Source organism: Lutzomyia longipalpis, chromosome 1 (genome assembly GCF_024334085.1).
Source record: "Lutzomyia longipalpis isolate SR_M1_2022 chromosome 1, ASM2433408v1".
Lineage (NCBI taxonomy): Eukaryota > Metazoa > Arthropoda > Insecta > Diptera > Psychodidae > Lutzomyia > Lutzomyia longipalpis.
Genome location: NC_074707.1, coordinates 44,350,741 through 44,373,811, shown reverse-complemented (window position 1 = coordinate 44,373,811; position 23,071 = coordinate 44,350,741). Strand labels below are relative to the sequence as shown.

The window sequence follows — 23,071 nt, the reverse complement described above, 5'->3', positions numbered from 1 at the left end:
TTTGATTCGAAAAATAAACTTTTTGAAAAAAATGTAAACAAACAAAATGTTTTTAATATTTTGTGAAATTATTTTTCTTTAATATTTAAAAATAAGAAAAAACGATCAATTTTTTTAATTAATATTTTTCCAACTTCTAGAATCATTCTCAAATCTAAAAGTTAAAACAGAATCATAAAAAGTTGAATCACCCCTCTGTGCAAAGCGAAAAAGAAGAAGTACACGGAGGACCGCTGAAGTATTTTCGGTGCGCGGATCTTGATCCAGTTTACGGAAAAATCGGGTAGAATTGTGTGAAAAGTTGTGCTCCTACTGTGGATTACCTGCTCAATCAGTCGGTGAGTCCAAAAGTTTCGCATTAGCACGAGAAACTCCACTTGATTTTCACCAAAATTCACTTCGGAAAATGGATAACTTTTTGGGTGGGGGCCACGCCTCTCGATTTTCAAGCGGGAGTCGCGGTAAACGAAAAAATAGGCCATTAAGCCCCACAGATGTCTTCTGGGGCACATTTTCCCCTTTCCAATTGTTTTCTGCATCAAATTCTTGAGGTGAAAAAGTTTTTCTTGTGTTTTAAGAAAAAGGAATCAATTTACAACAAGTTCCAAAAACTTCCGCTGTGAGCCTATGGCGCCTTTAGTTTGAGGGCGAATTGAGATGGAGGTATATTTTCACATTACCATTACTGTCTTGCTCGCACGATAGGTTTTTCGCGATTTTCTCAGGTTTTCCGCCAAATTTTTCAGCGAAATTGAATTTTTCCTGTTGGCATCGCCGGTTTAAAACACTCAAAATTCAAACCGAAAAAATTCGTGCAAATTCCGCAAAAAATAATGAGAATATCCCCCCCATTTTTTCACAGAGGCTTTTTGGGGGCACCCAGAGCGCCCTTATTTATTTTTGGAGCCTAAAAAATTGGGTTTTCCATCCAAAAATTGAATTAAAAAAATTTTCCGAACAAATACAAACATTGTTTATGTAGGTGGTAACTCACTCACACAACCACAAAACACCTCCTTTCGCGCATATTAAAATGCACCCTGGCGGGAAAATTCAGAAATACATTTTACAAACAAAAATAAGTTGTAAAAAATTTGTAAAACATTGTAGCAAATTGGAAAAATTTGTAAACAAAACAAAGCAAATTTGCTTAAAAAAATCTTTGTTCTTATTTAAGAATTCTTGTACTTTTTAAAATTCTAAGAACCGTATCTCCGGTTTTACTTAACCGATTTGGATCAAATTGATCTCAAATTAGAGGTTACGGTAAATTCTTAAACTTTCTAGAACACCAAAAATCTCTAGAACCATTTCTAATCATTAGAGAAATATAATTTAATGCTAGAATCCCTTTTCCCTCGAAATATTATGTAAGATAGAGTGCAGTCGGCTATACGGGAATGGTTGATTTCACTTATCGCTGAATGATAAGAAGTTCAGCATGATCGTCTTTACTTTTCAGTTCAAGCTCACTTCGAACCTTCTATTTTTATTATCGATCATATTTTGACTCATGTTTTGTATTATTTTGGTTCTAGTGATTAAAAAAAATATATTTAATTGTTTTAGTTAAGAACTTATAAGTAAAATCAAGCATTAATCTCAAATCCAATATCTGAGCTCCAATATTAACCTATATTTTAATAGAAAATCAATCAATATTTATTGGAGTATCTACCGCAATCTAATACAAATTAAAAATTTCCTGTGAATTTTCATTATTTTCCCCGTAATGGAGTTTTCTTTACGGTGAATTCTTCGATACACCCAAAAAGAAGAAGTTAAAAAGTGATTTATCAGCATTATGCGCACTGCTATCTTAAGTATACATCATGAGTCGGCCGGCCTTAAGTAAGTAGGTACAATATCAAATGTTTACGCGATTTTGTATACATTAGAAAATGATACCATCGTGTGGATAAAAAAGAAATATTAAAAAATATGTAGGTATTTACTTTGAAACTCTCGCAAAATTTCTAATGACACTATACTATCTTTCTCAATAAATGAGAAATAACTGACCAATTTAACTTTCCTCCCACTCATTTTGTGAGAGGCTTCTTCATTTTCAATACCATATCATCGTCATGACTTCATCAAATATTTCTGCTGCCCTTTTTAATTCATAGGTTAAATTGTTCAGCTCTTTTGGAGGAATATTTAAATGATATTGTTTGTGTAAATATATTTTGGTGGTAAAGAATTCGAAAAGTGATTTTTATTGTTGATTTACATAATTCATTGTTGATGATTTTTTTTTTCAAATTCTCACATAACTGTTTGAAGCGACATAATGTCCATTTTAAATAAATGAAAATTTAATCTTTTGGGGTTCTTTGCATTTATTTTAAAACATAACTTCTATGGATTATTGTTTGAGAGACGAAATTACATGAATATTGTCTCTCTTTTTCTCCCCTCATTCATAATTTTATCATTTCATGGCTTTGACTCTTTTAATTGAGGCATCCTCTTATAGTTTGAACGCCCATCATATTCGGTGCTTGATGCACGAGCGTCACAAGTGTGTGGAAATGAAAATAATTTTAATAAATGAAAGTTTGATAAAATAAAACGAAAATAAATTCTTTTTTTTCTTCACATAGAAAGTTCTCTTACACACCCCTTATTGTACACAGGCCGTGGTCGTAATGGCAACATAATAGCGAGTTTTATTGCAATTTTTGGTCCGGCTAAGCTAATTTGGTGTGGAATATGTGTTGGAGAGAAAGACCAAATTGATGGGGATCATCCTACCCATTCAGAGACTAAATTGTGGGTGCCGGAGGAACAATAATTTGTTTCATTTCGTAACGAAATGGGTGCGTTGTTATATACACAGACGGATTTCAATCAATATAGGGACAGTACATATTTTGGAACATCATTTGAAATTATGTACCATTAATATTTCAGTAGTGGGTACACTTAATTATGATATATACTCACTGAAGTAATCGGAGATAATGAAAGTTTTGAATTTGTCACCAAAATTACAAAATAACGTAGAAATTTTTCCATCCAAAATACACGATATTCGGCGGTTTAATATTTCTAATCAGATAAGAACTTTCCTTATTTGTTGGAGTAAATATTCTGGGCTGATAATCCTATAAAAAATAAATGAATGAAAATTCAAGCAAACAAACATACTGAACTTTTGAATTCTCCAATATTTGCTTTGAATGTTTCTTGCCTACAAAGAATTTTATGTAATCTTCCTTTAAATTCTCCTGTGTGATAAGAAAAGAATAATACTTTTTTATCTGACATTTTTTATATTTAAGTATTTAAATAAATTTACCTGCTATATGGCAAAGATAGCAATAACCTAAAGGAACAAACTCACACCACATCGATATACTAATGATGTAATATTAGTTGAATCAATTAGTATGATTTTGTGAAAACACTTTCCAATATCTAAATTGCTATTCCAATGTATCTTTGTTGGAGTAACGACCGTGACAATTTATTAAAAGAAGGCTCAATATTCAATTTATTTGAACTCAATTGTTTTGAAAGGTTTGCGACCTTTGTCCTTGAAATACCCTTCAAAGGATTGAATTTCCCTTATTGAAGACAAAAATAAAAATAGGTAACGTTCTTAGACTTTTATTTTAGGTAAAAAAAAACCATGGTAATGGAGAAAATCAAGGTCATTTACCTCTTGTTCAGGAATTATTTTTAACTATATAATGTCAAAGGCATTGGACGGATACATGAAAGAACAGTGAGATTTTTTTTTTCAAGAACCTACATACAGATATGCTGCAAAATGTTGAGATATACATAGATACCTACATAATGTATAATCGGACATGGACCAGTCCTATGTATCGGAAGAGAAAACAGGCTGTTTTTTGATCAGTATGCTCCCTTCACTAACCCATTTAACATATACATAAGTTGAGGTATGCTAGGACAAGGGATGTGTATCCTGTTCACTGGTTTGCAGAGATATGGTGGTGAAGTAGGAAGAAAAAGTTAGTCCTCAAGTGCGCAACTCGCCAAATAGCATTATTGCTATATTCGAAAATTAATTCCTGTGTTGATTTCTTTGGTTTGTCTCTTTCTGCTCCATGGCGATGCGCAGTAAAAGTGAAAAATTTCATGAATAGAAGGATGTTCTCATTCTGACCAAGTTGCTGAAAATATTGCAGAGGCAGAACCGGGGAGAATCAGTCAAAAGGTCAGTTAGACGCGAAAATTCTTCCAAAAATATCCTTTCTGTCTCCAAAGGCAAGAGTTTTGCTTCCCTCAAGGATATTTGTGAAAAATTCTTACCGTGTGGTGTGGTTAGCATAGCACGTTAAAGAGAAAAGAAGGAAGAAAAATGTTTCAAGTGGTTAAGATTTTCTCTTGATGTGCATTTGTGTTTTCCAGTATCATTATACAAGCGGCTGAGAAACAATAAATATACATAACACAGAGTGAATTGAAGTAAATTTTTTTCTGGACGTTTTTTTTTTAACTCGAAAGATTGTGAACTTGATGTGTTTCTGTAATTATAAAATGAATTGAAGATTAAGCTGGTATGTTCTTTCCTAACATATACGTGACTTACTTATAATATCTGACAATGGTCTTTCCGTATTCGTCTGAAATATCCACCCTAAAGAATAGCGTTTAGACATGGCCTTCGTGACTGCAGAGAATTGAGCTTGGGAATGTTTGTACTTAAAAATGCTACATTTTTCAGTGTACATATACATATTTTTTTAAGCTTTACATTTCATTCTACTTCTTGGATTATTTTCACATTAGAACAAAAATATGTATTCCGCTAAGAAGGCTTAAAAGAATTTACCTTGAAAATAATGGATTTTAAGTATTTAGGCAGAAAAGGAGATTTATCTTTTGCAAGAAAAAAAAATCAATAAAACCCCGCATCTATAAATAGAGATATATATATGTGATATAAATATATAATACATTATGTATACTTTATCACTAAAAAATACATATATGAAAAATCGCGTGAAAAAGGTGTGAAAATTCGTATTCCAACAAGACAGTTTTCTCACGTTCTACCTAATTTTCATCCATGATGGAGACAAAGCCAAGTTTTTGGCCCACAATCAATAAACACTCTGACACACTTTCGTGCCTTTCTTTTTATTCTGATTATGTTTTTTTTTCTCTTTCTTTCAACTATAATTTCTTCTTTCATTCATTTATTCTATTAGTTATGCTTTTTGTTTTACAATAACTTGAAGAGAGAATATAAAATACCTACTGAACAATTCGAGTTAATGCACCGAAATTTCGGTGATTTGAGTTCACTTTTGATGAAAAATGAATGACGACAAAAAAAGAATATGGAGAGGCCATTTAAGAAGCTATCCAGCGATGTTTTAATTTTTTTCTTTGATACTTTTGTGTCCTTTTGAGAAATTTGAAATTCTTCAAGAATAGGTGTATGACCTTGATTTTCTCAATAAATTCAATAAATTCTTTATTTCTATTTCTTTAAAACCATGTTTATGATTCTGATTAATTGATTCGAATTTCAATTATTCACTAAAAAGTTCTTTAAAGTATTATACACATTTTTTATTATTATTTGAACAGAATTATTATTGAACAAAAATGATATTTTAACAGTCAATAAAAACATTCTGTCCAAAGTGATCTTCTATATAACTCCAAAATCCAATGCAAATAATGAAATCTTCTCTCCTTTAAAAAAAATATAAACTGACACATTTTAGTGAGAGCTATCTCGTAAATGTGGACATTTTCTCTTCAATTTGAAATATTTTATCGCGATACGTGCAAATATTTTTCACCATATTCCACTGATCAATTTAATTTTAATCTCTGTTAGGTATATATAATTCGAAAAGCATGACATCATACTTAATATACAAAAACATTACGTAATGCATGTGATTCCATACATCCAGCCACTCATATCTCGTTTCCTCTGTTCATCATCAAATTCAATGTTGTGTGTTTCGATCAGCAGAGAGAGAGAGAGGAGAATGAGTGATTTGGTGGTGTTACGTCCTAATTAAATTTTTATGTTCACCTCTAAAATACAAAACATACAACAAGACGAAAATATCCCTTCGTATAGGGAGATGAAAAAGGTGTTATAAAGTGATGGATAAAAGTTCCCTAATTGTTTAATAAAGAAGAATTAAGTTTTCTCTTTTTTTATATTGTTTGACCAAGAACGGTAAATTGTGGAATTTTCTTTAATAAAGTGGAAGGAAATTGAGTCTTGGGAAAAATTGTTAAAGTGTAGGATCTGAAATCATTAATCAAAGTATATATTTGTCTGATAGCAATCTTCTGATGGCTCCAAGTGATTTGAATCTATTTACATTATTTAATATCCTTTCGTTCCATATAGAAGTTGAGGTGGTAAAGCGTAGACTCATATAGATAGATTTATAGGAGATTTCAGGATCTGTGTACGCTATATAGATTTTCTCCTTGGTGCCGGAAAAACTGCTCTGACTCACAGAGGAGAAAAAAAGGAGAGAAAGGAGGGAAAAGAGAAACGATTATCGATTTATCCATGACTATATAGTAAACATTTACAACCATCTATATAGGAAATTTAGGGGAAAATACGAACATTGTTGCTTCCCTCTCAGACACCACGTCGTCGCCCTGTGCTAGCATAGCATTGCCCTTAATATTCTGTGGTCTTTTTTTGCATGACATCATCGCGCATCATGATGTTCATGGTGATGGAGGTGATAAAAAGAAAACTTTCAAACATTTTGTTGTACACTCTGTGTGTGAGGAGAAGGAAAATTGTTTGAGGGGTAAAAAAAATTCTAAATTGAGCGTTGCGCATGAGTGAAAACTATGGTGTTTTATTTTTGTGTAGGGTAGGGTGAAAATCAAAGAGTGAAGACGAAAAAAAAATCTCTATCAAAAGACTTTCTGAACTTAAAGAAATGTAAACAGATAAAGAACAAACCGCAGCCACCGCGGCAAAAATTACAGATAAGAGTTTTTGCATTGAAAAACTAAGAGTAAAGTGTAAGAAATGGATGTTGCTTTGAGAAGGAATAAACCTCTCTTTGAAAGGATTAAAGTGTTAAAAGTTTGAAAGAAAAAAAAAGTTATTAAATGCCACGAAATGAATTAAAATGAATTAATTCTATGAACAGTGGGGTAATAAAAAAGTATAAAATGCTATCACAATTTACATCCGCTCTAAGCAGTATGGGAGCCTCACACTTTGACATTTTCTACTGTATATACGTTGATAAATGGTCTCGTTTCTTCTTAGTCAGTCTGCTAAAAATATGTATTTTTTATTAGGAAGTTGAATTTATCATTAAGTAAAAATAATTTGCATATCGCATAGTTAAATATTGTTGTGAACTTTCAGACTGCAGCACCAGCTGGGTAGCTGCCTCAGGAATAGTGTGACATTGTAATTTTACTGGGGAAAAATGACAACAGATATTTCCGTGGTGCGCTGGGATCCCAGTCAGGGAACCGGTGGGGATTACATCGATGAATATGAGTATGATGGAGGAAATTCGAGTTCTCGCCTTTTTGAAAGATCACGAATTAAGGCGTTGGCAGGTATGTTTTGTTAAGTAAAAGAAGTGTTGAAGAAAAGATAAATTTTTAACACATTTTCTTCGTTTTTTATCATTAAATTTAATAGAGGAACGTGAAACAGTACAGAAGAAAACGTTCACGAAATGGGTAAATTCACATCTAGTTCGTGTGAATTGTCGCATTCAGGATCTGTATGTGGACATGCGTGACGGAAAGATGTTGATCCGTTTGCTAGAAGTTCTATCCGGTGAGCGTTTGCCAAAACCGACAAAGGGAAAAATGCGAATACATTGTTTGGAGAATGTGGATAAAGCCCTTCAATTTCTACGTGAACAGCGTGTTCATTTGGAGAATATTGGCTCCCATGACATTGTCGATGGGAATTCTAGTTTGAATTTGGGTCTCATTTGGACAATCATCTTGAGATTCCAGGTAATGATAAGGTTTAATAATAAATTAAGAAATTATTTTGATACAAATTTGTTTATTTTTTATTATTTGTGTGATCAATTCAGATTCAAGACATTACAATTGAAGAAGTTGATAACAAAGAGACAAAATCAGCAAAGGATGCTCTTTTGCTGTGGTGCCAGATGAAAACAGCTGGGTATCAGAATGTAAATGTGAGAAATTTCACCACTTCCTGGCGTGATGGTCTTGCATTCAATGCAATCATTCACAAACATCGTCCTGATTTAATTCAATTTGACAAATTATCCAAAACAAATGCCATCCACAATTTGAATAATGCCTTCAATGTGGCTGAAGATAAATTGGGATTGACAAAACTCCTCGATGCTGAGGATGTTTTCGTTGAGCATCCCGATGAGAAGTCCATAATCACCTATGTGGTGACCTACTATCACTACTTCAGCAAGATGAAGCAGGAAACAGTGCAAGGAAAGCGTATTGGGAAGGTCGTGGGTATTGCCATGGACAATGAGAAGATGATTAATGATTACGAGACATTCACGAGTGATCTCCTCAAGTGGATTCAGAGTACAATTGAACTCCTTGGGGATCGTACATTTGCCAATTCACTCTTGGGCGTGCAGCAGCAGTTGAGTCAATTTGCAAACTATCGCACAGTGGAGAAGCCGCCGAAATTTGTGGAAAAGGGCAACCTTGAGGTGCTCCTGTTTACGCTACAATCGAAAATGCGGGCAAATAATCAGAAGCCCTACACACCGAGGGAGGGAAAAATGATTTCTGATATCAATAAGGCATGGGAGCGCCTTGAGAAGGCCGAACACGAAAGGGAGTTGGCACTGCGAGAGGAGTTAATAAGGCAGGAGAAGCTTGAACAATTGGCAGCTCGTTTCAATCGCAAAGCATCAATGCGTGAGACATGGCTATCGGAGAATCAACGTCTTGTTAGCCAGGATAATTTTGGATTCGATCTGGCCGCCGTGGAGGCAGCTGCAAAGAAGCACGAAGCCATTGAGACGGACATTTTTGCATATGAAGAGCGCGTACAGGCTGTTGTGGCTGTTTGCGATGAACTCGAGGCAGAACGCTACCATGATATTGAACGTATTATTGCGAGAAAGGAGAATGTTCTCCGGCTATGGAACTATTTGTTGGAACTCCTGCGTGCACGCAGAATGCGCCTGGAATTGTCGATGCAACTCCAACAGAACTTCCAAGAGATGCTCTACATTCTCGACTCAATGGAGGAGATCAAACAACGTTTGTTGACAGATGACTATGGCAAACATTTGATGGGTGTTGAAGATCTTCTGCAGAAGCACTCCCTCGTGGAGGCAGACATCAATGTTTTGGGCGAACGAGTGAAGGTTGTTGTGCAGAATTCACAGCGTTTCCTCGGAGAAGAGGTTGATGGCTACAAACCATGCGATCCGGCAATTATTGTGGATCGTGTGCAACAACTTGAGGATGCCTATGCCGAGCTCGTGCGTTTGGCCGTTGAACGTCGTTCACGCCTCGATGAATCACGTCAACTGTGGCAATTCTACTGGGATATGGCAGATGAGGAGAACTGGATCAAGGAGAAGGAGCAAATTGTCTCAGCTGGAGATGTTGGGCATGATTTGACCACGATTCATCTTTTGCTATCGAAACACAAAGCACTCGAGAGTGAAATTCACTCGCATGATCCGCAATTGATGTCAGTGGTGTCAGTGGGAGATGAACTCGTTCGTCAGGGACACTTTGGTGCCGATCGCATTAAGGATCGTCTCAAGGAGATTCTTGCTATGTGGAATCATTTGTTGGATCTAACGGCCTACCGTCGAAAGCGTCTCGAAGATGCTGTCGACTACTTCCAACTATTTGCTGATGCTGATGATATTGATACCTGGATGCTTGATACTCTGCGATTGGTATCGTCTGAGGATGTTGGACGCGATGAGGCGAATGTTCAGAGTCTTCTCAAGAAGCACAAGGATGTTGCGGATGAACTCAAGAATTATTCAGACACCATTGAACAACTCCATACACAAGCTAAGGGCTTAACACTCACAGAGGAAGAGCAGAAGAATGTAAATGAGCGCTTGGGTGCTATTGATGCTCGCTACAAGGAACTTCTTGAGCTTGCTAAGCTACGCAAGCAACGTCTTTTGGATGCTTTGTCACTCTACAAACTCATGTCCGAGGCGGATGGTGTGGAACAATGGATTGGGGAGAAGGAGAAAATGCTTAAAACAATGTCACCGGGTAAGGATATTGAGGATGTGGAGATAATGAAGCATCGCTATGATGGATTCGACAAGGAAATGAATGCTAATGCTTCCCGCGTTGCTGTTGTCAATCAACTTGCACGCCAACTTTTGCACGTTGAGCACCCGAATTCCGAGGAAATTCTCGCTAGACAGAATCATCTCAATCAGGAATGGTCCAAGTTGCGAGATCAGGCTGAAGCGAAGCGTGATGATCTCAAATCTGCCCATGGCGTGCAGACATTCTACATTGAATGCCGTGAGACAATTTCATGGATTGAGGATAAGAAGAGAATTCTCACTGAAACAGATAATCTTCAGATGGATTTGACAGGCGTTATGACCCTGCAGCGTCGTCTCAGTGGAATGGATCGTGATCTTGCGGCCATTCAAGCTAAACTCAATGCTTTGGAGAATGAGGCGGCTTCCATTGAGAATGAACATCCCGAAGAGGCAGCCCTCATTCGTGAGCGTGTTACACAGATTCAGCACATTTGGGAACAACTCACACACATGCTGAAGGATCGTGACAGTAAACTCGAGGAGGCAGGTGATCTCCATAGATTCTTACGCGACTTAGATCACTTCCAGACATGGTTGACCAAGACACAGACTGACGTTGCCAGTGAGGATACACCAACATCTCTTCCCGAAGCAGAGAAACTTCTCAATCAGCATCAGAGTATTCGTGAGGAAATTGACAATTACACCGATGATTACAGCAAGATGATGGAGTACGGTGAGGGATTAACATCGGATCCAACACAGACGGAAGATCCACAGTACATGTTCTTGCGCGAACGTCTAAAGGCCCTCAAGGATGGTTGGGAGGAATTACATCAAATGTGGGAAAACAGACAGGTGCTACTGTCACAGAGTCTCGATCAGCAGCTTTTCAATCGCGACGCTCGCCAGGCTGAGGTGTTGTTGAGTCAGCAAGAGCATTTCCTCACCAAGGATGAGACTCCGTCGAATCTGGAACAGGCTGAGAATCAATTGAAACGTCATGAGGCATTCTTGACAACAATGGAGGCAAATGATGACAAAATCAATACAATTGTCCAGGTGGCGGACACCCTGGTTGAGAAGGAACACTACGATGCTGATAAGATTCACAAGCGTGCTGAATTAATCAATCAACGTCGCGATATTAACCGCGAGAAGGCACTGGAGCAGCATGAGAAACTAAAGAATCAATTGAAACTCCAAGAATTCTTGCAAGATTTGGAGGAACTTACCGAATGGGTCCAAGAAAAACATATTATTGCCCAAGATGAGACATATAGAAGCACCAAGACAATTCACTCCAAATGGACGAGACATCAAGCTTTTGTGGCGGAGATTGCAGCTAACAAGGAACGTCTGTTTGAGGCTCAAAAGGCAGCTGAGGAACTCATGAAGGAGAAGCCCGAATTCCGAGCAATAATTGAGCCAAAACTCAATGAATTGAGTAAGCAATTTGATGAACTCGAAACGACAACCAAGAGTAAAGGAGCTGAATTGTTTGATGCGAACCGCGAAGTTCTCGTTCAGCAAACTTGTGACGACATTGATTCCTACATTACGGAATTGGAGAAACAAATAATCAATACAGATACTGGCAATGACTTGACTTCCGTGAATATCCTCATGCAGAAGCAACAGGTGATTCAGACACAAATGGCAGTTAAGGCACGACAAGTCGAAGAGATGGATAAGCAGACAGATTATCTCCAGAAGACAATCCCAACGGAACAAGTGGAGCCATTGGTCACAAAGAAGGTAGCCGTTTCCGAGAGATTTGAACGTATTAAGGCCCCATTGTTGGAGAGACAAAAGCAATTGGAGAAGAAGAAGGAAGCCTATCAATTTAGACGTGATGTTGAAGATGAGAAGTTGTGGATCGATGAGAAACTTCCATTGGCCCACTCCTCTGACTTTGGATCAACCCTCTTCAATGTGCATGTGCTGAAGAAGAAGAATCAGAGCCTTGCAACAGAAATCGATAATCACGAACCACGCATTCATACAATTTGTAACAATGGGCAGAAATTGATTGATGAAGGACATGAGGATAGTGATGAGTTTAAGGTTCTGATTGCCCAGCTAGCGGAGAAGTGGCAGGAGTTGAAGGATGCCGTTGATGCTCGTCGTAAGCAGCTTGATAACTCCGAGAAGATTCAACAGTACTTCTTTGATGCTGCTGAAGCTGAATCATGGATGAGCGAGCAAGAACTGTACATGATGGTGGAAGATCGTGGCAAGGATGAGATTAGTGCGCAAAATCTAATGAAGAAGCACGAATCTCTTGAACAATCTGTTGAGGATTATGCTGCGACAATTCGTCAACTGGGTGAAACAGCACGTCATTTGGCATCAGAGAAACATCCCTACGGAGAGGCTGTTTCGTTAAAGCAATCTCAGTTGGATAAACTCTATGCTGGATTGAAGGATCTTGCTGGGGAGCGTCGTGCTCGTCTCGATGAAGCTCTTCAACTCTTCATGCTTAATCGTGAAGTTGATGATTTGGAGCAATGGATTGCTGAGAGGGAGCTTGTTGCCGTGTCTCAGGAACTCGGTCAAGACTACGATCATGTGACCCTCTTGTGGGAGAGATTCAAAGAATTCGCCCAAGAAACTTCATCCGTGGGTGGTGAGCGTGTGACAAAGGCAAATGGCATTGCTGATGATTTAATCCACACCGGGCATTCAGATGCAGCACTCATTGCTGAGTGGAAGGACAATCTCAATGAATCATGGCAGGATCTTCTTGAATTGATTGATACAAGAACCCAAATGTTGGCAGCTTCCCGGGAACTCCATAAATTCTTCCACGACTGCAAAGATGTTCTGGGACGTATTCTTGAGAAACAACATGGTGTTTCTGATGAATTGGGTCGCGATGCTGGTTCCGTGTCGGCACTGCAGAGAAAGCACAATAACTTCATTCAGGATTTGATGACCCTCTACTCACAAGTACAGCAAATTCAGGAGGAATCAGCCAAACTACAAGCCAGCTATGCTGGTGACAAAGCCAAGGAGATTACAAATCGAGAGCACGAAGTACTCGCAGCATGGGCCAATTTGCAGGGTATCTGCGAAGCGCGTAAGAGCAAATTAGCAGATACGGGAGATCTCTTCAAGTTCTTCAACATGGTGCGAACACTTATGCTCTGGATGGAGGATGTTGTGAGGCAGATGAATACATCGGAAAAGCCACGAGATGTTTCGGGTGTTGAACTTCTAATGAATAACCATCAGAGCCTCAAGGCTGAAATTGATACGCGTGAAGATAATTTTGCCGCCTGCATATCTCTTGGGAAGGAACTCCTCTCCAGGAATCACTATGCAGCACAAGATATTAAGGATCGTCTCGTACAACTCACAAATAGTCGCAATGCACTACTTCATCGTTGGGAGGAGCGTTGGGAGAATTTGCAACTCAGTAAGTTTCCTTTATTTTGTGAGTTTTTCTTAAAGAAAAAGTTTTTAACAATTTTGTTGTTTCTTCTTTTAGTTTTGGAAGTTTATCAATTCGCCCGTGATGCTGCAGTCGCAGAAGCATGGCTAATAGCACAAGAGCCATATTTGATGTCAACCGAATTGGGGCACACAATCGACGAAGTTGAGAATTTGATTAAGAAGCACGAAGCATTTGAGAAGTCAGCTGCTGCACAAGAGGAACGATTTAGTGCATTGGAGCGATTAACCACGGTAATTTCTTGGAAAATTTTTCAATTTAATTGCTTCGGAAATTTAAAATAATTTTTTTGGGGGAATTTCTTCTCAATTAGTTTGAGCTCAAGGAGATGAAACGCCGCCAAGAGGCTGCAGAAGAGGCAGAGAGGCAACGCAAACAAGCCGAAGCTGATGCACGTGCCGCACAGGAGGCACAAGCCGAAGCCGCACGACAGGCTGAAGCATCAGCTAGGGATTCAGCAGATGCACCTGGATCACCACATTCTGGCCGCGAACACGAAGCAGGTGAGTCCCCCCAAGAACTGCAATTTGTGGTGAACATTGTCCTTTGGCCTTAAATGATGCCAAATGAAGTTTTTGGAAATAGGGAATCATGCTCTTCTGTGTGCTGTTTCATTTTCTTTAAAAAAAATCATTTCTCTGATTATTGTTAACTTCATCTCGCATATCTCACTCTTTCTATTATTCCTTCACTACTGTTTCACCATGTTTTTGTCATATTTTTTGTGCAAAAAAAAAGAAAACAAAATCGTGTGCTTTAAACAGTTTTATTTTTGAAAATATTGGAAATAAAAGAACTAACGCAAAATTTTTCACACCTATCTCTTTACACGCTAACCATTATTCGAAATTTTTAAAAATAAATTATTTAAAATAAAATTAAACTAAAAAAAAACTACACACAAAAAATCTAAAATAAATCTAAAATGAAATAAATAAAACAGTAACAGTGAGAGCTGCCTCACCTGTAGCCACAGAAAGACCAATTTCGCATACAGGTACCAATAAAAGTAGTTGGTTCACAAAATTTTTAAATCACAATTAAGTGTTTCTTCTATCTCTTTCTTTTAAAAGTTAATTTTCTTAATTTTTTTTAAAGTTTCTTAATTATAGAAGAAAATTAGTTTTGGATTGTAGGGAAGAGCTTTTTTTCCTTAAAATATCTTTATTTTTTCTCTTAAATCGTCCAGCAATATTTCGCTAGAAGGGTGAGATATTGCTGAACGATGTAATACTTTTTTACCTGTACTGTGGACACTTTTAAAGTTTTTCATTTTAAACCCAATCGCCATGTTATGTAGAAGATGTGTTGTAAGGAGAATTTTATGATTAAGTTTTTGATTTAGAACTGAGACGAGCTCTTTAAGAAAAGGGTTCGGTTTAAGAAGAAATCTCTTCAAATGAAACTAATAAAAGTTCTTCCCACTCGCTTTTACGGGAAAATATTGGATCGATAATGCGCAAAAATTTCTCCTTATAACGCTTCTTGTACGTACACATGGGTACCTCATGTAGAAACATTTTTGTGGGAGGTTTACTCTTAAATTTAATAAAATGGAAAGTTTTATTCAAAAAAGAATGTTAAATCAGCGTCGAAATAATTTTAGCTTAACCCATAAAAATAAAAGGAATTAATTAATTTAATGTGTTTATTCGTTTCTGCATGAAAAAAATCCTCAATCGCCAAAGAATCTTCCCACTTTCTTTTAAACGGTAAAGTTATTTACGTGAAAACGGAAACAATGACGTCAAAAAACTACTAATTAAGATAAATTTTAAATTTAAGAGTAAACTCCCCATGCTACTGTGAATATTTTCTGTCTATTACGTCAAAAAAGTTATGTTTTCCCTATACATAATTATGTGTAAAATATCATGTTTGATAGTTTTTCCCCCTCACTCCTCTAATGGGCAGTGGTAAAAAAGAAAGAAAGAAGGAATCTCTCTCCATGAAATGCTTTTGTCCCTCCCTTGTACAATATTTATTTTCTATTTTTCCAATCGCTAATTTAAAAAGAAGAAAAGTGTTGGTATTAATGTCTAAAGAGTTTTCTGTCTTTTATTTCCTACACAATATTTGTTTGGGTTAAAAGGATATGGTTGATGGCATTTTTGGGTAACTTAACTTGGGTTCTTTGTTGTGTTTGCTTAAAGAAGTTTTACATTTAATATTAAGTGGTGTTTGTGATTAAAATGCGTGTCCATTTGTAATGCTCTCTCACATTGGTTTTGCTTTGAAATGTAGATTATGAAGCTACTAGAAGGCATAAAATTAATTTGCAATAAAAGGGCAAAATCATGAGGTAAGAGGAAAATTTAAATCTTTGCACTTTGCTTTGTAAAATGCACCATTTTAAAGCTTTTTTTTTGCTTTGAACTTTTAGTTGCTTTTTTGATTTTTATTTATTGGATTTTTTTTTTATAATTTGCATGACTTATTTTATTATTTTCTGTAATATTGCTAAACGTGATACAGTGCATGAGAATGTTATGATGCATGATTCGGGCAGTAATCGGAAGGATGGGAGAAGTAGTGGTGATCCGATGGGTGGTCAAGATATTCCACCTCCACAAATTGTTCCCACGGGGATTATGAAGAAAACTTCACGTATGTATACTTTCTTTTACCTTTTAACATTCAAATCATTTTTCTTTTGCACCAATTCATTTTTTCTTTTAATTTCACCCACATTATGCATTATTCTCTATTTTTTCATTTGACTTTAAACTATAATCTAGGTACGTATGGATTAATTAATCAATTTAATGATTAATTATATAATTTAATTATTTAATTATTAGGTAATCTATAACACAAATTTTAATATTGTACAAAGCATTTATTTATTTTATTTATACCTAAATTAATATAAAATCATTTGATGTTGATATAAAAGTCTTTTAACAATGCTACGGGTGTGTTATAGTACCTACATTATAAGTAACATATAAACTAATTATTTCACAAAATATCATTTAAAATTAATTTCATGGCAATAAATCCAGTTCTATCAAAATTATTCCTTGCCATGAGATTTATTTTAAATGAAATTGATACTTTATCAATTTTTCAAAATACATTTCATTATTTTAAATTATTATTTTTTGTATGTTTTATGCTATTATTATTTGTTTCGTGTCTTTCTCCATTTTTTCATATAATTTGCGCTGTTGTGTTTAAACAAAAACACCTCACATGCACCAAAAAAAAACAAAACATTCATAATTGTGTGAGAAAATGGACACGAAAAACAATGTTATTGGTAAACCAAAATAAAACAAAAACCCCACTCATTCAAACACATCATCAAACAACAGCTCAGTCTCAGCATAGACGTGGGACTCCTGTAACATCACCGAGAGGAGAACCACTGACTCCGGGCAGTGGGGGTTCCTTGAAAATTGGACGAAGATCGCGTTCGAAGAGCCCGTTCCGTTCATTTAGATGGAAACGTGGTTCATCGCGCACGATTGATGACGACGAAGAAGGTATTTTGTGCTACATTTATTTTTCTTTCTTTTAAATATACCTTTCAATCATAGAATATTTCATTGTATTTTTTGTGTATTTTCATTATAAATTAATACTTTTTAAATTGTTTCTCTAAATTCTATTCAGAATAAGATATTTTAGAAGAAATTTTTGCAAAGACTTTTCAATATTATTCTGAATAGCATTATAGAGAGCTGAGAGAAGAGTGTGTAATTGAGAAAGAAATTAAATGGAATTAGTCATGTTTGTTAGATGATCATGTAAAACAAAAAGAAAACATTTATTATGCTTCATTTTGTCTGTGAATGTGCATGCGGGACTATTTTTTTTAAAATATATTTCATGTTGTTGTAGAAGTTTTATAATTGAGAAAAAGAAATGCCATACTAAATATATTTTTCTCACGAAGGGGAATCCAAAATAACTCAATGTAGACAAAGAGACAGAAAAGGGGAGAGAAAATAATAATAAAAAAAGACTTGTGTGGGAAAAACTTTCCAATTGTAGAAAGAAATGAAAACCACTAAACATTTTATAATTGAGCTCTGATGAAGAAGATGAGATCACTGCCCCTTTTTCCTTGCTTTCAATAAGTTTGATTATCTATTTATTCTTTTTTTTTTTAAGAATTCACCTTTTCTTGCGGGAATCTCCTTGCAATTATAATTCTTTACTAACATTTAAATATGACATTTAGATCGTCCAAGTCCTGGAGGTGAAGATGGAACTGTCGAAGGAAGCCTCACAAGGAAACACGAATGGGAGAGTACGATGAAGAAGGCATCAAATCGATCATGGGATAAAGTAAGAATTATTTTTTGAAATATTAATGCAAATATTTAATTTTAATTTAATCAATTTAGCACAAGAAAATTAAATAATAATTAAAAGTCGAATAGATTCCGTTAAAGAAAGAGTTTTTTAACTTCTACTGAAAAATTTAAAGAATATTGCTTCAGAATTGACTTTTCTAAACGATAAAAGGGATGAATTTACGAATATTTAAAAGATTTAAGGATCTTTAACGTAGAAAAAAGCTTTAACTTCTGATACAATTTTTCTATAATTTTCTCTCAGGTTTACTGTGTGTGCCGAAATGGACGTTTGTCATTCTATAAGGACCAAAAGTCAGTGAAAGCTGTCCCGGAACAGACCTTCCGTGGTGAGGTGCCACTCGAACTAACTGGTGCCAGTGTTGATGTAGCCAATGACTACACAAAGAAGAAGCATGTGTTCAGAGTCAAGTAAGTACATAATAAAAGAAAAGGAAAAAAACAATCCCCCAAAGAAAGCTTCAAATTGACAAAAATATTGATTTTATCCTCAGATCGGCAGCTGGTGCAGAATTCCTCCTACAAGCGCACGATGACAATGAAATGTATCAATGGGTGACAGCCCTGAAGACGCAATGCGACGGTGGTTCGAGTAAAGAAGGTCGTTCACAAACTCTTCCGGCATCACTGCAGAAGGATGAGCAAAAGAAACGATCGTTCTTTACACTAAAGAAAAAGTAAATATTATTACCTCTACTACACACACACTTAAACGGAAGAAAAAGAAAAAAAAATAGAAACACTTTCTCCAGTGAAAATGATACATCATTCAGTATTATGCTCTCACTTTGCTTGAACAGGAGGTTGAGGGCATAGTAGTGTATTTAGTATCTATATTCTTTTCTCTGTTTTTATTTTCTCTATTTCCAATGTTTCTCTTATAAAAAAAAACAAACAAATTGGCGTGTCATGTGAAGTCCTTTTGCTTTTATCCTATGTTTTTTAATGAAATTTGGAATTCTTTTCCTTTTGGCTATTAGTAAAAACTATTCTTTCTCTTTGCTGTTGTGTTTGAAATTGCATTTGTCAAAATTCATTGTCTTTTGGTTTATTTATTAAAATCAAACACTTTCCATATTATCAGACTAAAATTTTTTTTTTATTTAATTTTGGGACAATATAACATAATTTTTACGTTCATACAATTTCTCCAATGCATTTGTGAGAAGACGAAGAAAAAAAAAAGATTAAAGATGAGTAAAAACACACAAATCGCCTTTTGAGATTGTAACTTGCATCACTATTTGTATCTTAGATAAATTCATTCTTGATAGCGTTTAATAAAAAGATTGCAAAATACTATAATCCAGATGAAAATAAAATATTAACCGTATTAACCGTAACTTTGAAAGAAAAACCAACAATATAAAAAAAGCGATATAAAACAAATTCTTTCAATCGAGTTTCAAAGAATTCATTCAAAATACAACAAAAACCATTAAAGAAATTTCATTGAATTGATAAATAAAAAATAACTTTAATGAAATTAAATAAATAAAAAATCTTCTATAGCTATTAAGAGACAATTAGGAAAATTGTTATACTCATTTGTAATCTTGTAGAAATGACAAAGAAAAAAAGTAGAATGTATTCTCCGAACATATAGATGTGAAGTAGTCATTTTTCAAAATGTTTTTACTGAAATAATGAGAGAAAGAAGAGTGTCACCCCCAACGCCCCCCAAAAGAAAAATTAAGAATATTGAACCAGAAGCCTAAATATTTAAATCAAAAACATATATAAAGTTCTATAGCAAAAAAACTAACATTTTCATCTCTCTCTATGTAACAATTTGTCTATTTGGAAAGTAATAATATTGAGAATGAACACCTATATTTTGAAGGAAGAAAATTGGAAAGAACATCTACTGTATTTTCTTGTCCTATTTGCATGCAGAACGTCATTTTTCTCTTAAGTTTTATTGGTTTAATTTCTCAATTTAAAGAATATTTTCAGGCACATTTTTTAAGTAATTTAATGTATTATTTATTAAAGAAAAATATTTGGTTCATCAACTGAAAGAACTTTAAAAATTATTAAATTGATTACAAATTAATTTCATGGATGGGAAATTAAGCTTAATTAAAGTATAATTTTAAACAGAAATGCGCCGTAAACAGGAGATCCTAATATAAAGTTTTTGAAATTCAAACGTAGGCTAATCCGATTTACGGTTCTTATGAATCCTTGTGGTATGGATGTCCTTTCATAATCGCTAAATGCTTATGAATGCAACCTCCAAAAGCTACTAAGCACCTTAAAGCTTTTTTCTTAAAATTTATTGGGCAATTTGTAGAGATATCTGTCAAAGTTTGCATTGAAAGCTTACTGAACCATCCACATTTTTTCTTCCTTTCATATCACATTGATTGCAATTTATTTTACACCAAAAGTTTTCTATGTAAGTTTAAGAAGCAAAATATGGTGAAAAAAAACTTATGCTGTGCATGTTTCAGGACAAAATGTATTAGTTTCTGGTTTAAGAAATCTGGGTTTTATTCAACACTATCTCGTATTGTTGCTTTTATGCTTTTCTGTCTTTATAAAAAAAATGTGTCTGTCTTTTATAAATCTTGTGCTTTGGTATCTTGTAGCTTGCGAGAGAAATATTTTCTTATTTTTCTTATTCAAAATCACATTTCAAATTCTTCCTAAAACACTTTAGAAGAAAAAGAAGAAGAAGAAAACTCCACAATTTGGCAAATTAAAAAATATTTATTCTTTTTTTTTTTCAGTTGAAAAAATCAAAAGCATTCAGCAACATCGTGAATTTTCTTTTTCAAAACTAATTAATCTATATTTTTTATCATGTAATTCGGCAATTAAGTGAAAGAGTATAGGTTAGTAATGGATATTGAATTTCCAAATGGAGATGCAATAGCAAGAGAAAAGAAATATGGTAAAAATTATACAAGTTTAGGAATTAAGAAATTTGGAAATGGTAAAACAAAAACATAAAGTTGTTGATAAAAAAAAATATATTCAAGGTAGAATCATTGAAAGAAAGAAAGCAAATGAGAAACACAAGAAGGAAAGATTTATCTAATAAGAAATTGCGTTGTCAGTCGTCCGTCAGCTTATATGAATAGGCTTACCTTTTTAATTTTTATTCTTTAAATTTTTTTTTGTGTTAGTCTTTGTCAATTTCTTCCTTGTGAAAATTTTTGAAATATTCAATAATATTCAAGCTATAACTTCTGCTGTTTCCTTCCTTTATTTTTTGATTATTTTCTCTATTCATTCTGAAAGGAAAGAATAAGAAAAGAAAAAAAAAGCTATGATTTCTTTTCCATAAAAAAAAGTAATTGTGGGATCTTTAGGTGTATAAGGAAAAATTAATTATACCTAATATTTTTCTAGAATTTTAAATTTAATGTTGAGAAATGAGGAAAAAAATAAGAAAAAAGTTTAAGTAAAAAAAATTCAGATTTCTATGAAGAAAATATTTATTTCTCTAGATTTTTCTCTGTGAAAAATTCTATTGAGAATGAAGAAGAAAAACGAAAATAAGAAGAGAAATTAATTATTAAGGGTGGATATTTTTCGGCAACACACACGTAAAACACAAAGAAAAAAAACATCACAGAAGTAAATGTAAAGATTTCGTTTTTGTTTTTAAACATTATGACGTGCTAGAAGAAAACTTAGTTCTGCTTTTTTTTGGAAATCTAAATACAAATTAAACAGATTTTAGAAACATTGAAAATATGTGTTCAACGTGAAAAAAAAGTGGAGGAAAAGTGTCTAAAAAATTTATTTAATAAAAGAAAAAGAGCTATTTTAAAAATTATTAATTTATATATTTTTATTCTCTCCATTTTAATATATATTATTACTTATAGAAGTAGAAGTTTATCCAAGATAAAGAAAAAAAAACAAGAATGCAATTTTCGCTAAGGCAAACATCCGTTTGAGAGTTTTGAATAAAGGAAAAAAAAACTTGCAACAGGTGAAGTTTATTGTAGGTCTTAAGATAAATCAATAAAAAAATCAATTTATCCTCCAGTGTCATTATTAATAATTATTTAAACAAGAAAAACTGCCAGCTTATCTAATGTTCGACAAGAAAAAGCTTAAAATGCATATTGAAAGTAAAAAAAAAATTGGGAATTTTAAGAAAAAAAAAAGAAAGTTTATTTAGTACAAAAGAACATTTTAAAAAATAAATGATATGGCCACTGCAAAATGTCACGACAAAAAATACATTTTATAAAATAAATAAATAAAAAATTCTAGAAGTTGCAATTTTATATTTATAATTTTCTCCCCATATTCGCATTTATTGTCGTCCTTTTCCTCAATTTTCACAAAAAGAAAAATTATTACGAATGTTCATGAGAAGATTGTTGTGAAAAGTTGGACTCTTGCAAAAGAAAGAAAAAAGAAAATAAAAAAATTAAATTTGTAAATTTTAAGTTGAAAAAATAAATAAATCAATGCATGTTTGCCGAATCCCACAAAAAATGCGTATAAATTGTAAAGAGAAGAGCTGTCACGCTCATTTGTCTCTGAACAAAGGAATATTATATATTATAAATATTAAAGCTTCTTATAAAATTATATATCGAGTTTCTTTTTCTTTGATTGTTTCGTCCTTTACTCAGGTTTTTTTTGCATTTGAAACTTCCCTTTGGTATGTATCGATCGGGCTCATTGATGAACCTGCGGACACGGGATGACCCAAAAATCCGTTCAGATTTGCTCTAAATCAAAAGGATAATTCGTTGGTTTTAGAGCAATTGTTCAAATTGGATGATGGCAATTATCACTCATTGTCAAGCTTGAATATTTTTCATTCTCCACAAGCTCTCGTTTGTTCTGTTCACATTAATTTTCCATCGATCAAAAAAAAAGTGGGTCAAATTGCCCCCATAAAGGAAAATAATTGTTTTATGAAAACTCTGAAAGTTTGCCAATTTCCTAAAAAGCTTTTAGAAAGTTTTTGAGTTATTGTTTACGGGGGAGAAGACGTTGATTCAGAAGATTGATGCACTTCCATCTGTGGAATAAATCGCCCTCAACGTTACAGCATCAAACAGGCTCTTTATGTGAGCTTTTCTACAATATTTAAT

The 23,071-nt window shown here is 34.2% G+C and overlaps 1 protein-coding gene across 5 annotated transcripts; it reads left to right on the top strand.

The window, feature by feature from the left end:
- Nucleotides 1-192: 192 nt before the first annotated feature.
- Nucleotides 193-22,559, top strand: LOC129787496 (spectrin beta chain). Of its 5 annotated transcripts, XM_055823130.1 has the most exons (12): nucleotides 193-338; nucleotides 7,358-7,557; nucleotides 7,643-7,968; nucleotides 8,052-13,638; nucleotides 13,711-13,907; nucleotides 13,988-14,177; nucleotides 16,150-16,281; nucleotides 16,992-17,162; nucleotides 17,864-17,970; nucleotides 18,244-18,410; nucleotides 18,494-18,676; nucleotides 20,735-22,559. In XM_055823130.1, the coding sequence occupies exons 2-12, from the start codon at nucleotides 7,422-7,424 to the stop codon at nucleotides 20,736-20,738; spliced, it is 7,200 nt and encodes a 2,399-aa protein (XP_055679105.1). In that variant the 5' UTR covers nucleotides 193-338; nucleotides 7,358-7,421; the 3' UTR covers nucleotides 20,739-22,559. The 5 variants fall into 5 exon arrangements, with proteins under 5 accessions (XP_055679105.1, XP_055679106.1, XP_055679107.1 ...); XM_055823131.1 differs by lacking the exon at nucleotides 16,150-16,281 and having other exon boundaries at nucleotides 205-338; XM_055823132.1 differs by lacking the exon at nucleotides 16,992-17,162 and having other exon boundaries at nucleotides 205-338.
- Nucleotides 22,560-23,071: the final 512 nt, after the last annotated feature.

Coding starts and splice junctions, on each gene's coding strand:
- LOC129787496 (XM_055823130.1), top strand. CDS start 7,422: ATGACAACAGATATTTCCGTGGTGCGCTGGGATCCCAGTCAGGGAACC. Junction 7,969..8,051: donor CAATCATCTTGAGATTCCAG/GTAATGATAAGG, acceptor TGATCAATTCAG/ATTCAAGACATTACAATTGA. Junction 17,163..17,863: donor GATTGATGACGACGAAGAAG/GTATTTTGTGCT, acceptor TATGACATTTAG/ATCGTCCAAGTCCTGGAGGT.